Genomic DNA, 14,379 nt, shown 5'->3' with positions numbered 1-14,379 from the left:
AAATTATCTTCTTCTCCAGTCCTCTATTATGTTTTCCCCCCAGTTTTTGAATATTTGCAAGTCAAAATAAAAATGTGGACTGAAAGTATATAGATGGCTGGTAATTTATATCTCAGAAGCCTAGCTCTGGCATACCTGATACTCACTTGGAGCTCACAGCACTGAAATCCTTGCCAGAGGAAATACCAGTAATTGCTCAGTGCACAGCCCAGATATTCCAACTGACACACTCCTTGGCTACAAAACGCTCCGTAACGCAACTCACTGAAGCACATCACAGCAGTGAAGCACAAGGTCTGACCTAACAGCAAAATAAAATGCTTCAGCACACTTTAGTCTGAGGAATTTGTGCCATAATACTGAACCAAAATTCACTGCTGTTCTTCTTTTAACCGAAGTTTGTCTCATCTAGTTAGAGGAGCACACACAGTTCCACCCTAGGCACAGCACAGATGTAACATGACACACAAACAAAAGGCTGGAGAAGCACTCAGAGGCTACATCGACACATATGCAAATGATACCACTAATTACTGTCATAGATTTTGATCCCTTATGAATTTTAAAATATATTTATGTAATGTCCTTCTCACCTGCCAGTCGTCTGTCTCTCGTGTTTTTCCAGATAACATCCAAGGCTCTAGCAGTGGAGTCCCTGATATGATCACTAAATGATCTCCTCAGAGGGGCTTTCACCGGGTGATGCATAATGCAGATCGATCACACATCCAGGTCAAACGGCTGTAGCTTAGCCCCAGGAAAAAGGGCATTCTCTGCCCGGGGATCTGTTTGGATTCCTCTTTGCCAGGCAGGCAGGTTGTTACTTTATATAATTTGTCATCAGCCTTGTGGAGCTTTCCCTTGAAGAGTCAGGCATTGCAGTTCTCACTGCGGATGCAGGAAAGCTCAGACTGCAGCCAGCCTACTGGAAAGCTGCCAAAATCTTACATCTGGAACAGTTTACAAATGAGCTAACGATACAGTCATTTAGATTTGGGGCTTTATTTGTGGATATCTATAGGATTCTAGCTTCCTGTTTAATCAAATAACTTACCAGGCACATACTTGCATGCTCATTTATTAGGATAATATTTCCCTGCTTAGCTGATATTTCAGGTAATCTTTCATGTTTGGACATGAAAAAGGTAAGAAATAGAAGAGAGATAAAGTAATTTTAAATATCTAGAGATCAGGTATTTTATTTTGTCACCATATTTTTTTTGGCATTTTACCCTAGTTAAGGCAGAGAATAGGGCCTGATTCTGAGTTCCCTATATTTAGTACTTCATGATTATACACTAATGAAAGGAAATAAAAAAATGAGAGGAAGAGGGGAGATAATAAAAATGGAGAGGGAACTAAGCCCCCACACTTTGCTGAGTGGAAAGATAAGTTCCCATATGAAAAATATTTACGAATGTAACTGAGATTAATAGTCACAGTAAATGAAGCCATTTGACCTTGCTTATTTTGACCTTTTTAATTGATTACTGTGTCCTGTGGCTTCCCTGAGGGAGAAAGGGAGGAATAAAGGAGTGCCTGAGACTCTCTTTCCCTTTTTAATACTATGTGGTAATGTGTGAAGAGATGAGAGATACCAGTTTAAAAACCTAATCCCCTCTATTATATGGGAAAGCAAAACCTGTCAAATAAAGTTGTCTACATGTTCATTCTACAGGTAGTCCTTAACTTTTTTTTACAGCAACTACAGTAATTAATATTAGATACCATTATTTTCTTTAGAAGTACTATCATTAGAATTGATTAACTTCTTGCAAGATTGGCATAGAGAGACCAAATTACAGAACTGAGAGTTTTAACCCTTAACAAAGAGATTTTCATTCCCTTTGAATTTCTTCCTAAAACAAAACAGTTTTTTATTGGAATACGATCCCAATATTACCAGATGGAATTTGCCTGGGCTCTTTTGACCCTTGCTGCTGGACCAAAGGTGGCAGCTGTGGTGTTTCACCTCAGAGACACCTTTTGCTGGCTGGATGCTGCAGCTCGGCACTTGGAACAGGTCCAGGCATGCAGGAACTCAGTTTTACCTCTGGTGGAAAGGCCATAGGCGATGTTGAAGGGAAAAGGAGATGGATTCTGCCAGAGGGTTTAATCCAGAGCTTTATTCCAAGGTCACAGATCTCTGAATCTTGTAACAGCTCCAACAGAATCCTGAACCGCGTGGTCCCATGTCTTTTAAGCCCAGGAGAGAGGGGGAGGGAAGGGGTAGGTGTGCCACCAACCAGGTAGGAGGGGAGAAGGCTCAGGGGACAAGTGGCACTTGAATGACCCAATGCCCCCCAGGGCTGAGAGGCATCTTTTGAACTTTGCCAATCACACGACGCCCTTTCTGAAATGTTAAGATTGACGGACAGCTCTCGGCAGGAGGCAAGGGGAGGGGAAGGGAGAAGGTATTGGCACACCTGGGGAAAGGAACTGGGATAACTGAAGCAGGATATTGCATCACACTGCAACAGTTTTTCTTTTCATAACATTAGATAATTTATCTCACAATTTCTTATTTGTTGTAATTTTTTTTCTGGTGTCTTCTCAGTTCCCTTCATTTTCACTAGTCATCATTTCCTTTAAGAGAAATTGTTATCTCGTTCTGACAATGAAATGAAATTTATTAGATTTGCCATAGTGTAACTGAGGGAATAACTGGCTCATCATCCATTTAATGCAGATCATAATTTCTTCCCATCTAGTCCTTAGTCTTTTATCTTTATAGAGCATCTGCAAACACTAATGTCCTGTGTGTGTCTTTGAACAAAACAGCAGTGAGTGATCTCTATATTTTGCTGTTGCTTTCCTCATTATCCCCCTCCTTCTTTTTGAGACCGGATGGAGAAAGAAGCAGCCAACTCTCCAGAGAAATTCAATATGATAACACACTCTTGTGTGGTTGTGGTTCTTTTGTTGTTTTTTTTTTTTTTTCCTTGTTTTTTTTTTTGTTTTTTTTTTTTTTTTTTGGTGTGTTTTGTTTTTTTCTTAATTATTATTAAAAAAATTCCTGGTAGAGCAAATGCAATGCTTGCACAGGCAAATCCTGACATAGGCTTACATAGGCAAATGGTGACACAATGACCAGAGCACAGAGTATCTGTTTTGAAACACGTACATTCTGTTCAGATGAGATTTGCTGTTGTTGCTATTAATGAACAGCTCAGAAGAACATTATTCATTTTTAAATGAAGATGCAGTAAGCAATAACTTAATCAGGAGCTGAATTTCTCTATTTTAGAAGGCAACAAGGGTGAACACAGTCTCAACATGGTTTTAACTACTATTGGCCATGTCTACGTTACCAGCAACATGGCCCAGAAAGAATGGATTTATACAGCAAAATAAATGGTACCAAAGTTTTGACACATCTCAAAGTAGACTTACTTTGAACTATGTCTACCTGCATCTTGTGACCTGAATGAATCCTTGGGGTTTCATGAGTGGGTTGGAGATCACTGGCACACTACCAGGGTGCATCTTTTGGCTTGGTTTCATTTGAAACCCATCCAATTCACGTGCTCCAAGACTGCTTGGAGATATGAACCAAAGAGTGGTGTTGGGGGAACCTTTTCAAAATCATGTGCCTAGTCCAGGCTACAATGTCAATAAAAACAGGTAGACCATTATTCATTTTAGAAGCTAAAACAACTTTAAAGAATTAAAAAATAAAATCAGCAACATACATATATTTCTAATTAGGGTTTGATTCTTTGAGAGTTACTGTGAGTTATATTACACATGTTGACATAAATATATTTAAAATATTTCTTACAATCTGCTCAACAAAATGGTCCGGAAAATGGTAAAGGGCAAAGGAAGGCAAAACTGCAATGAAGCAGAGAAATACTGCTAAAAGTGTTTGTTTGTGTGATGCTTCAACATAAATAAATAGGTAATCTAAGTAAGATTGTGTAAAGAATTAAATGTCAGAAAATTTTTAATGGGTCATGTGCATGTAAATAATTAGATATAGATATGCTAGAAATATGGATATAAAATTAAGGACATTAATTTTAGAAAAGAGTAGACAGAGATATAGATGGAGAATACAGTTAAAAGCAAATACATATGATCAGCAAAGGAAATCTGAGATTAATGATATCCAATGCAGTCAAAAAATTGAGGTAAGAATTTGCCATGCAATAAGAAAGCACATGATTTTAAAGGATTTTAAAAATCATGTTAAAAGATGGTATCAGGGCAGAGCTGTGCTGCAATCTCCATTCTTGCATCATTTAAAAACACCCCTTGAAGAACAATACACTCAGTTTTGCTCAGCTCCTCTCAATACCCATGTGATACTGAAAAACATCCATGACCCCAGTGTACAGGCAGCTGATGGCAGCAGGACTAGGGGGACAGTGACAAGGAGTTCTGTGCTGGAAAACACCCATGTGTTCAGGGAAAAGCTGCTGAGCTGCCACCACTACTGTGCCATTATTTGATACTCTTGTTGAGAGCCCTACTCTGAATCTCAGGCGAGCTCCCCCCATGTTCCCCGTTGCTACTGCCCAAACAATGTCTGCTTATGTGGAGATATTTTCCATTTCAGCTCAGGCTTGTTCCTGCTCCCCTTGAAGGTGTAGCTGTTTTCACATCTACCTGAATCACAGGCCTGCAGTTACTTGCAGATTCTTTGTGTGGAAGAACTTCCTCCATTTCTCTGGTAAACTCATGCTTACAGTCTGAACTGAGAGAGGGGGCCATTGGTACCAAGTACACACAGTACAGACCTCACCAGGTGAATCTTTGATGTTGATCAACATGAGTGCACTAGATTAACTTGTTCTTAACCCAGACAGCTAAACTGGAGCACTGCGAATGACATTAAGGGCAAAAGGTTTTAATGTTGAGATTTACAGGTTGGCAAGGAATGTATTTTTAAAGAAAATGGAAAATGTTTTGCTGCTCTATTTGACAGTGTACTGGAAAATCTCCTGAAAACAAATACCCTTTCTATAAAGGGAAAACACACCCTTCCATGTCTTACATCTGCAATTCAATTAGTTGGATACAGATGTTACAGCAAAATGCATGCAAAAATAAGCAAAGTCCTAAATCATCAACCATCTAGGTAAAGTCTATGATGCAGCTCTATCTTTTGACTTTCCTGTGTCTGGAAACTTAAGAATGACCACAATCAGACGCAGGTTTTTGTATTTGAATAATTTTGTATGTGAATAATTTTGGGTTGACCGCAGTCATAGCACAGTCAATACTCCAGCTATCTTCCAGGATAATTTCGTTTTATTTAGTGTTTTCTATTTAATAGCTGAGATAAAAAAATCCCAAAAGAGTAAATTCTTAAAAAGGGGATGGGTCAACAAAGATGTGTGCTGAACCAAAAATAATATGAGGGGAATCTGAAGGAGAGGGCTCTGTTGCAGACACGAGGGGGTTGCAGCAGCTGGTGTTAGGGGGATGAGGTGATAGTACACCCTCAGGAGAGAGACAGCTGCCCACTTCATGCATGAGGAGCATCATGCATGCCCAGGAAGAGTCTTTGTGTAATTCCAGAAGCAAATATTTAGAGGGACCAGACCCTACCTTCCCTGCCCTGCCAGCCTTCCCACCAGCTGGGACCAGCTCCACCCCTGACTCTCCCAGGGCTGTGTCTTTCCTGTCCCCCAGGCCTAGCCTGCCTTGCCACTGCAACCACTGACTTCTCCCACTTCTTGTTTTGGAAATATTTTTAGAAACCTCTTGTCAGCATAAGCAAAGCTGTGCCTCTCCAATCTTCCTTTCAAGGCTGAATCTACTTGTAAAGTGCTGCTTGTCATTCTTGAACACATAATTCTCAAACCAGCCAAGGGCAGGAGGCAGAGGCTAATTCCTTATAACCTTACCCTTGCTCAGCACTTCCAGCTGAAGGACCTACACTTGTCAAACCTATCTGTTTTTTGTCCTTTAGTGGTTCCATCCATGCTCTGGTCTGCAAACATAGTACCAAAGACCAGACAAAATGCATTGGGTACTAGGATGGACAGGAATGGTGATATTGTTTTTAGTTCTGGCAACTGAGTCCAGCTCTCAGGAAATAAATTACATGCTCTTAAACCTTGCTCTAAAATACAACAACTTCCCTTCTGACTCTTCATCAATGTGCAAATTCTGATGTATATCTCTGGCTCTTCTGTGTGATTCTGGCCCCTTGAGTCTGGAAGGATGTATGGATGCAAAAAAGGCACAAGCCATCAGAGATACATATTTTTTAAATATGATGCCAGTTTGAACTTTGCTGTGGCTTATCTACAGACTGCAACAAATAGTGTGGCAGATCCAGAGCTCCTTTGCTGAGTGGTTTATGCAGCCTGCCTGATCTGATGCATGAAAACATCTTTCCCCTTGTTAGAGAAGCAAAAAAACCAATTCCATAATTCTCCAAAAGTATCAGAAAACAAAAGAATTATTCAGAATCAGAATTTTAGATCTAATTGAAAAAGGCTGCCGGGCACATGACATATGTCATTGGTTCCTGTCTCAGGAGATGTCTCCAAGTGCTATCTAGGAGACCAGGCTGGGAAAGAAGCACTTTGAATTTTGAATTTTACTTGTGCTGCTTTCCAAAAGAAAATCTGGTTCTGCAATTTTTGCAGTATCTGAGAAATCTGATATGTAGCAGGTTCAGAAGCAGCCACCAATCAGAGTGAACTGGAAAGGTTTAGAGAAATTCCTATGGAAAGACATGGAAATAAAATGTATTCTGTTTGAACATAAACGTTTCAGTAGAAGCTTGACAAATCTCAGTGAAATTCTTCATATGAAAAAGCCACATTTTGATTCACTTGGATTTGTTTTTTTTTTTTTTTTTTTTGTAAATCTCTGTTTTCCAATTAGGTAAATTAAAAATATCCAGAAGTTTCATTTAGCACATAGGTGTCCTTTTGTGCAAATATCTGGGCAATTTATCAGTCCATGAACTGAATCCTATGTGTCCCACCATATTTTGCATTCAGGAAAGTGCCCCTTTGACTCCTGTCAACACCCTGGTGTTACCCTTTGAACAGCCTAGGGGCTAAATGGGTGCAATCTGGAGAAGAGATAATAGACCAACAGAGAAAGTCTCCTGAGTGCCCTCCATGATGTCAAGGTGCACTGCCAGGCATCTCTGCCTTCTCCTTCCTTGTGGTAGGAGAGGGGTGGAGAAGCTCCAAGGACAATCACTTCCTCTCCAGGTGACCACAATTGCCTCTGTACACACTGCTTTTGCAAGATGTACATGCTTTTTAACCTCATGCCATGGTCCAGATCTGCATTTCTGAACAACAAGGGTGTATAATTTTAAGAAAGGAAATGCTCAAAATCCACTCACCCCAGCAGCAGTACGTGATGGAAACTACAGCTGTTGTTGTTTTCATGAACTTTTAACTGTCTTAACCTTGAAGCTTTCTTCTGGTGGAACACTGAGAAGCTCTTGTCAAAATATCTACCTTAATTAGCTCTTGTTGTGAGTCAAATACATACTAATGGGTTTATATAAACTGAGTAGTGTAGCCTTCTAATACACATCCATGAGTCTCAAATTAAACATGATCTCAAATAAATATTAACAATCTCCATGGTGTGATTATGGCCCTGCTTTGTAAACAGCCCCACTGCTTAATTAGAGCTCTGTGCACTTCAAAGTGCAAGCTTATCTGGCTGTTTCTGAGCTGCTGTCTCACTATCACTGTGTGCTCCAAGAATAATAAATAAACCAACACAGGAATGCAGAAAGCATTCCTAATCACAGCCATAAATACAAAATAATAATTAACTGAATAACATGAAAGAAAGATGTACTTCCAGTTTCATTTTCACATCATTCCATTTTAACCTGTTTTTAATGTAGCTGATTATAAACTATTCTTACATTATTAAAAAAAAACAAAAAAACAACCCACAAGTTCTGCCCCTACAGCCAAATCTTTTCTGAAGTGCTGCATATTGAAGAAAAAAAAAAAAGATACATTAGTGCTTGTGCCATAGTTTAAAATTCAAATGAGAAAGGAAGTGTTAAAGCTTCATTCTGTTTAGCCATATGTGAGGCACCTGCTTAGAGAAGTTTATGGGAGTATTAATCTATGGGAGTGTCCAAACACTTCCAAATATCTAAACTTGAGCAACAGAACTGTCTTGGTTATAGAATGGTTGATGGCAATAAGCTGTGAACTGAGATTAGTTTTAGCATTAGCCATGCGTTATGCTTCACCACAGCAGAAGAGTATTAAACAGCATTGTTCCTCCTTCCTTCAGTGGCCTGACAGGCAAAATGCCCATACATAGCTTTTTGTTAGCTGAGTAATACATTACAGCTTCACTGGTCCCATCACTGGAATTAGAGAAGGATGAGTGCAATTTCATAGAATAAAAGGCATGGCAGAAGGTATTTCTTTCTTTCCAGTGGAAATGCAAATTAGGCTGTATGTGAAATTGCAGTAATAGAAAAGTGCAGAATCCACAAAAAAAAATCCCCCAACCCCAAAGCAAAACAAATAGCCCAAAACTTCCAAAAAACCCCCCAACTCACTATTGTTGCTCCCTATTTAAAATCTTCTCTACCATCTTCTTTCATAATTGGAAATTTTCCTTCCCTCTCTTCTGTTTTTTTCTCTTTTCCATTCTCTCTGTCCCTCCTGGTCATACTAAGATGGTGTCTACCTGGTCACCACTAAGATGGTAAATTCCTTCAATTAAAAATCTTCCTCTTCAGACATCTCTCGTACAAAATGGCACAATAAAATATCAAAGAAATAAAGCCTTTGAGCTTGTCTGCAGTGACCAGCATGAACAGTGATTGTGAACAGAGCAGATATGGTTCAATGAGTTCTATATAATCTAATGGTGGCAGACTGGTGTCTGTGCAGAGAGCAGGGAGCAGAAGGGGAGAGTGAGGAGTGTTATGTGAGCTGGACTCATGGAAGTCAGAGGGTGAGCAGGGAGATAATTCAGAGATCGTTCTGAACAGACAGATCAAAGAGCGGCAAGAAATTTTAAATCAAAGAGAAAGTCTCAGTGCTTGCAGGGAAAGATGGAAAATGCTTATTCCTGAGAAGATTTAGTGAGATTTAGGGGTCTCATGTAAGTCATCTTCAATTATCTCTGCCCTGTGTAATGTGTGTTTTATTAAGTGATGCAGAGAGGCAGAGCTGTCTTCCTGCCTTCTCATCCCAGCTGCTGCCACTGCAGCACTGTGAAACACAATCTCTACAGAAGGCTTGTTACTATGAACACAGGCAGGATGTAATAACCATCCCTGAATTGCTGGTTTGTGGCCTCATTGGTAGAGAAAACAGCAGAAAAAAATAGAATTTTCATAGGGAGCAATGACATAGAAAGTAGGATCTGAATGTAAAGTGAATCTAAACTTTCAAATAGGTATTGGACAAAACCTTCAATAAATTTCAAGATTTCACTAGTTAATGCACTGCTGGACAGTTTGTTAATGGTAACTTCTCCTTGTGTCATTTTTTGTGTAAATGTTTGTTTACATAGTTAAATTGGGAATTTATTTTTAAAGGGACTTCCTCAGACTCTGGGTTTCTCTTTGAGGAATCCACCATGCTTTAACTCTGTCCTGGAGTTGTTTGTGGCATGCCTTCTTTGAGGTACTTTATCTGTGTATTCATATTAAAGGCAGTGTTTTTGGGAAATGAATGTGAGGATATGTCATTTTCCTGACACTGAGAAATTCCAGCAAGTTATCCCTAAATACTTGATATTTATTTGGTAAGACAATTTGCTTTTTTGCAGACACATTCAGTTTTCTGGAAGTTCATTTGTTGTAGCCATTGGCAAGCCTCTGAGAAATAATATTTCACAGCAATTCTGCAACCTTGGATGTTAGTGACCAACAGCTCAGAAGATATTTTTCTCTCCAGAAGATACTTTTTCTCCTCACCTGGGAAGTATTTGTAAGCACAGGTGCAGGCTGCTGCTAGCCCTGGAAAATGAATGAGAGAATCTGTCTCTCCCAGACTTTTACTTGCCCCACCTTCACTTCACAGAAGGCTGGAAAAGGGTTGGTCCCTCATGAAATGTTAATGCAGAATGAGAAAGTTTTGCTAGGGTCAAGAGGGAGATGGGTACACACTGCTTGGTGGAGAGACAAGAACACAGGGAAAGAGACAAGGGGAAGAGAATATCTGTCATCTACTGTAGTTTAATTGCATGCTCCTATTTGGGAGTTAAAATTCAGCCACTACATTGCTAGTGAGAACTTATCCTTGAGTTCTGCTCTGATGGAACTAAATAAACATAATTTCAAACAATTGGCTTTTTTGCACTGAACAGATTTTTTTTTTTTCAGAAAATTGGCTGCAATTAGATTACTTTTTCTAAAAAAAAAATAATTCAAAAAGCAAATCCATGATTTTTCCAAGTATTTAATGTGATTTTGTCTTTCTTCAGGGGTTTGTTATTTCAACTGAAATCTTGCTGACTACAAATTCTAATGCCTAGCCTTTAAAAGATAAAGAATCCAATATTTTGCTTTACCTTTTCTAAGTTTAATATATCACAGATGCAAGCTGAAGCTTTATGGGGACTATGTCAAATATAATTATCTGGAAGATTAAAGCAATCATCATTTCAACTGAAACATACATTCTGTTTTCCATAAGTCTTGTGAATACTGAATGTACACAGCACACCATAAAAACTTACAAATAACAAAGGAAATCTAAAACTGTAGCTAAAGGTATTACTAGATGCTAATGTTTCAAATTTACTCCATGAAGTTAGCCACACTATTAAATGAGGTTTTAATAAGACACTCTGGTTTGATATTCTGGGAATTGGATTTCTCCATATCTTTACTTAATTTATTTCACAACTAATCACTGAAAATTGCTTCTGCATGAAATTTGCTGTTCTTGCTGTCATCTCTTTTCAGCCATGACAAAGCTGCACTCTGGAGTCCCACTGCAGCACGTGGAAAATCTTCACTTAGAGTTCAGGTTATGACACTTGTATTTGAAGGCTGGCTGCAGAAAAATAGTGAGCTCAGATTAGATGGTTTGGGGAAAAGGAGCTTGACAGGACACAGCAGTATTTAGTCTGTCTTTCATGTCCTGAGACTAGTTACTGGTTGGCAAGTTCCCCTGAATTATTTTAGTAAGTAATTTTATCGGTATATGTTTAGCAAACTGTGCACTTCACAGTCTCAAAAGCAAGGTGAAATGTGAACCTTGTGTTTGTAGGGCTGGCAGCCCGATTTGTATTTTGCTATATCTGACCTAATATTTTTCTATTGTCAAGTAATTTTGAAAATATACATATATGGTGGCATCCCCATATGATGGAAATTATCTGCTCTGCTCTTCTGCAGTCTGAACATACTTTTGTAATTTCTTGTTAAAAATATGTCTAGTTGATGAGGTGGGTTATAGGAGAAATTCTATTTACCCAAAATTCTATTTATCTTCTGTAAACTTAAAGTTTTTAGAGATGTCATTACAATAGTGAATTTATGCAGTTCTTAAATAAAATAAGAAATATGAATTTTGTACTCAGGTTCAATGAAAGATATTAATGGCTCTGAAAGAGTCCAAATTAGGCCTTGAAAAAATGTATTTAAAATAGCAGCTGCAACACATACATGGAAAAACTACTTACAGATCTTGATGTGCACTGGAATCAAGTAAGTACAAGTGGTTCTTTAAGTGATTCATAGCAGAAGGGGGGAGGGAAGCAATGAAAGACCTGGTGAAATATAGGAGAAGTTACTTCATATTTATGAGTAGATGATGTAGAAATTCCTTGGAAAAATGTGGTATTTGGAAGAAGGGAATAAAACACTCCCAAAGATGCTGAGGAAGAAAACAGACAAGAAAACGAGGCTTACACCTGAGATTGATAGGTTAAACTAATATTTTAAAGGCATATTTATTAAAAGTAAGGCATTGCAGTAGTGGGGAAAGGATGTCAAATATTTGACTGAGAAGTGTGGTAAATATATGTAATTTCTTCTTTATTATTTCTGAAGTTTTCATCATAATTTTTTATGCATCTATACTATAAAAAAATAACTATTATTTACTTTCTCAGTATTTCCATAAAGAACAACCAGCCATACTCTGTTTGGCACAAATGAATTGCTTCTCAAATGCAGCATGTAGTTTTAGTCTCTCAAGTACCACAAAGACATAAGTCTTGAAGGAATTCAGATAACAGCAACAAAAATTATTAAGGGGCTAGAGAGTTTGATTTTCAAGAAAAGATGAAAATCTCTTCTGCTCAGCAAAATGACAGCTAATAACACAAGGGAAGAGTAATGATAAGAGCCAACAAGTATTTAAAGCATGAGAACATCAAGGAAAGTGTGGACGTGTTTTAAAGTGGTGCAAGGTTTCAAAACACTGACTTGGTATTGGGGAGAGTATTGTGTTTGTGTATGTTTTTCCTCCAAACTAAGGTTAAATAATCTGTGGAGTTTATGTACAGACAAAAAAAAACCAAAAAAAAACCAAAACAACAAAAAAACCCCCAAAAAAACCCAACCAAAAAAACTACGTATGAACAAAGGAAAAAATCCTGTGGAAATGTAAAACAGACTGACACATCTATCAGCTGCAGTGCAAGTCTTGAATGAAGTATATATTTCAACATAGGAGTCAGAAAGATAAAAATTGAAAAATAAGATTAAATATGACATATGAGCAGAATATAATGTTAGGGGAAATATATATCAGTACCACAGAACATAACTTCTTTAGAAAGAACATCTTCTGAAAGTAGGTTTGCTTTGCTCAGAAAGTTTTGTAGTTCCCTGATAACCTGCTACCCCTTCCCTGAAAAGGACCTGCTATTCAGACATAAAATTTGTCATATCAAAACTTCATTCATAACTGGAAGTTTAATTACAGCATCATTGGATGTTTTTTCATGGTTTAAATCAGCTCAGCCCTGTTTGCTGATACTGGCAGCTTTCTGAAGGCATAAAGAATAAATGTGACATTAGGAGACATTTGAAAGATATCCAGATTTTTTTTAATGTGCTCTGTAGCACTTTATGCATAAGGAAACAAAATAAGGAGAAAGATTAAAATTCATCAGAAGATGCAATGAAATGATGGTATATTTAGATGTCAAAACTTAGATGTTGCTAAATTTTTTCAATCCAAACTTAGTACTCTTTAGTCAAGTACTAGAAAAATTGCTTATGGAGGCATTAAATATTTCTTTACATTCAATGAAAACTTCCACAACAAGTTACAGAAAAAAATGTACTCTTGTACAACAAGCAAGTATAGCCTTCTACTCTTGATGTACTTTTCTTAAATGAATGATAATAGACTACTTGAAATTTGAAGTGAGCAGCTATCAGTATACTGATAAAAAAAATTGAGCTTCGGTAACTGCCTGGACAAGTCAGGAATAAAACAAATGTATTTCAAAAGGTCAAGACTTAAATCTAAACTGTGTATCAAAATGCATAAGAAAAACCAAAGGGACAACTAAAACCCAGGTTTTAATTTAAGTCCTTCAATACTAAACTTTGAAAAACTCTGTCCCTATCAAGTCATGATAGCTCTGAATGTCAATTAAGAGGACTAGATTCAGTCCTATTAATTGCCATTCAGTCCTATTACTTATTAACTTAATTTCAACCTAATTAACCTGGTTATTTTATGCTGAAAACCTCCTCCTCTATGTAACAACTGTAAAATTTCAGCATCTGGACAACCAAATTACTAAAAAATAAACTCTAGCACCCGGGATTAATAATAATGTATCATGTAAAATACATTTCAAGAAAGTTTTTAAATACATCCTCGACAGATATTGAAAATTATTTTAGATCAAAGATAAGTTAGATTTTAGATTTTGGCCTTCAAAGTTTAAACACCTTATATTAGTCTTCATCTAGAGGAATAATGCCATTTTTAAAGCTTACCATTGGAATGAGAAGACTTCAGAAAGTGTTTTCACTCTAATTTCAACAGAAGACCTTCATATGTGCATTGTCCATCTGTGGCCATGCATTTCGTACAGTTTTCAGTAAAGTACTACTGATCATCAACCAAAACAAGGTGTCATAGTTACCTATGATGTATTAAACATATACAGCTCACCAAAATCCCCTGCATATTTTCATCCTCAGTAGATATGGTTTTTCTCTCTAAGAGGCAATACATAGCTAATGTAAATATATCTAAAAGAAGCCTTCTCTATTTGACCAAGGAAGTTTAGATTGTATCAATTTTTTAAAACATTGTAATTTCTTCTATAAATGCCTTGCTCACTTGTCAGATCTAACTTCATGCTAGTTGCAAAACTTCATAATCTGTTGAAAGTTAGATGTTTCTGTACCCTTATATGGAAAAATGGACCACATCACATTGTTGTGCATGGTTTGTAAAGATATGAATGAATCCATGGAACTCAAAA

At 37.5% G+C, this 14,379-nt stretch overlaps 1 protein-coding gene across 3 annotated transcripts in view; it reads right to left on the bottom strand.

Moving 5' to 3' along the window:
• DLC1 (DLC1 Rho GTPase activating protein) overlaps window positions 1-14,379 on the bottom strand; it is a 215,364-nt gene that overhangs the window by 98,048 nt on the left and 102,937 nt on the right. Inside the window, exon 1 of one of the 3 annotated variants that reach the window (XM_071432312.1) lies at window positions 594-904. The exons of the other annotated variants lie outside the window; for them this stretch is intronic. Coding sequence (XP_071288413.1) covers window positions 594-708 — 115 coding nt within the window. The 5' untranslated portion in view covers window positions 709-904. Of the gene's footprint in view, window positions 1-593; window positions 905-14,379 lie in introns of those variants that run through there. 3 annotated transcript variants of the gene reach the window in all.

The sequence above is a fragment of the Agelaius tricolor genome, unplaced genomic scaffold (assembly GCF_023055355.1).
Source record: "Agelaius tricolor isolate 1412-34295 unplaced genomic scaffold, bAgeTri1.0.p SCAF_8, whole genome shotgun sequence".
NCBI lineage: Eukaryota > Metazoa > Chordata > Aves > Passeriformes > Icteridae > Agelaius > Agelaius tricolor.
This window is presented reverse-complemented; position numbering and strand designations above follow the sequence as displayed.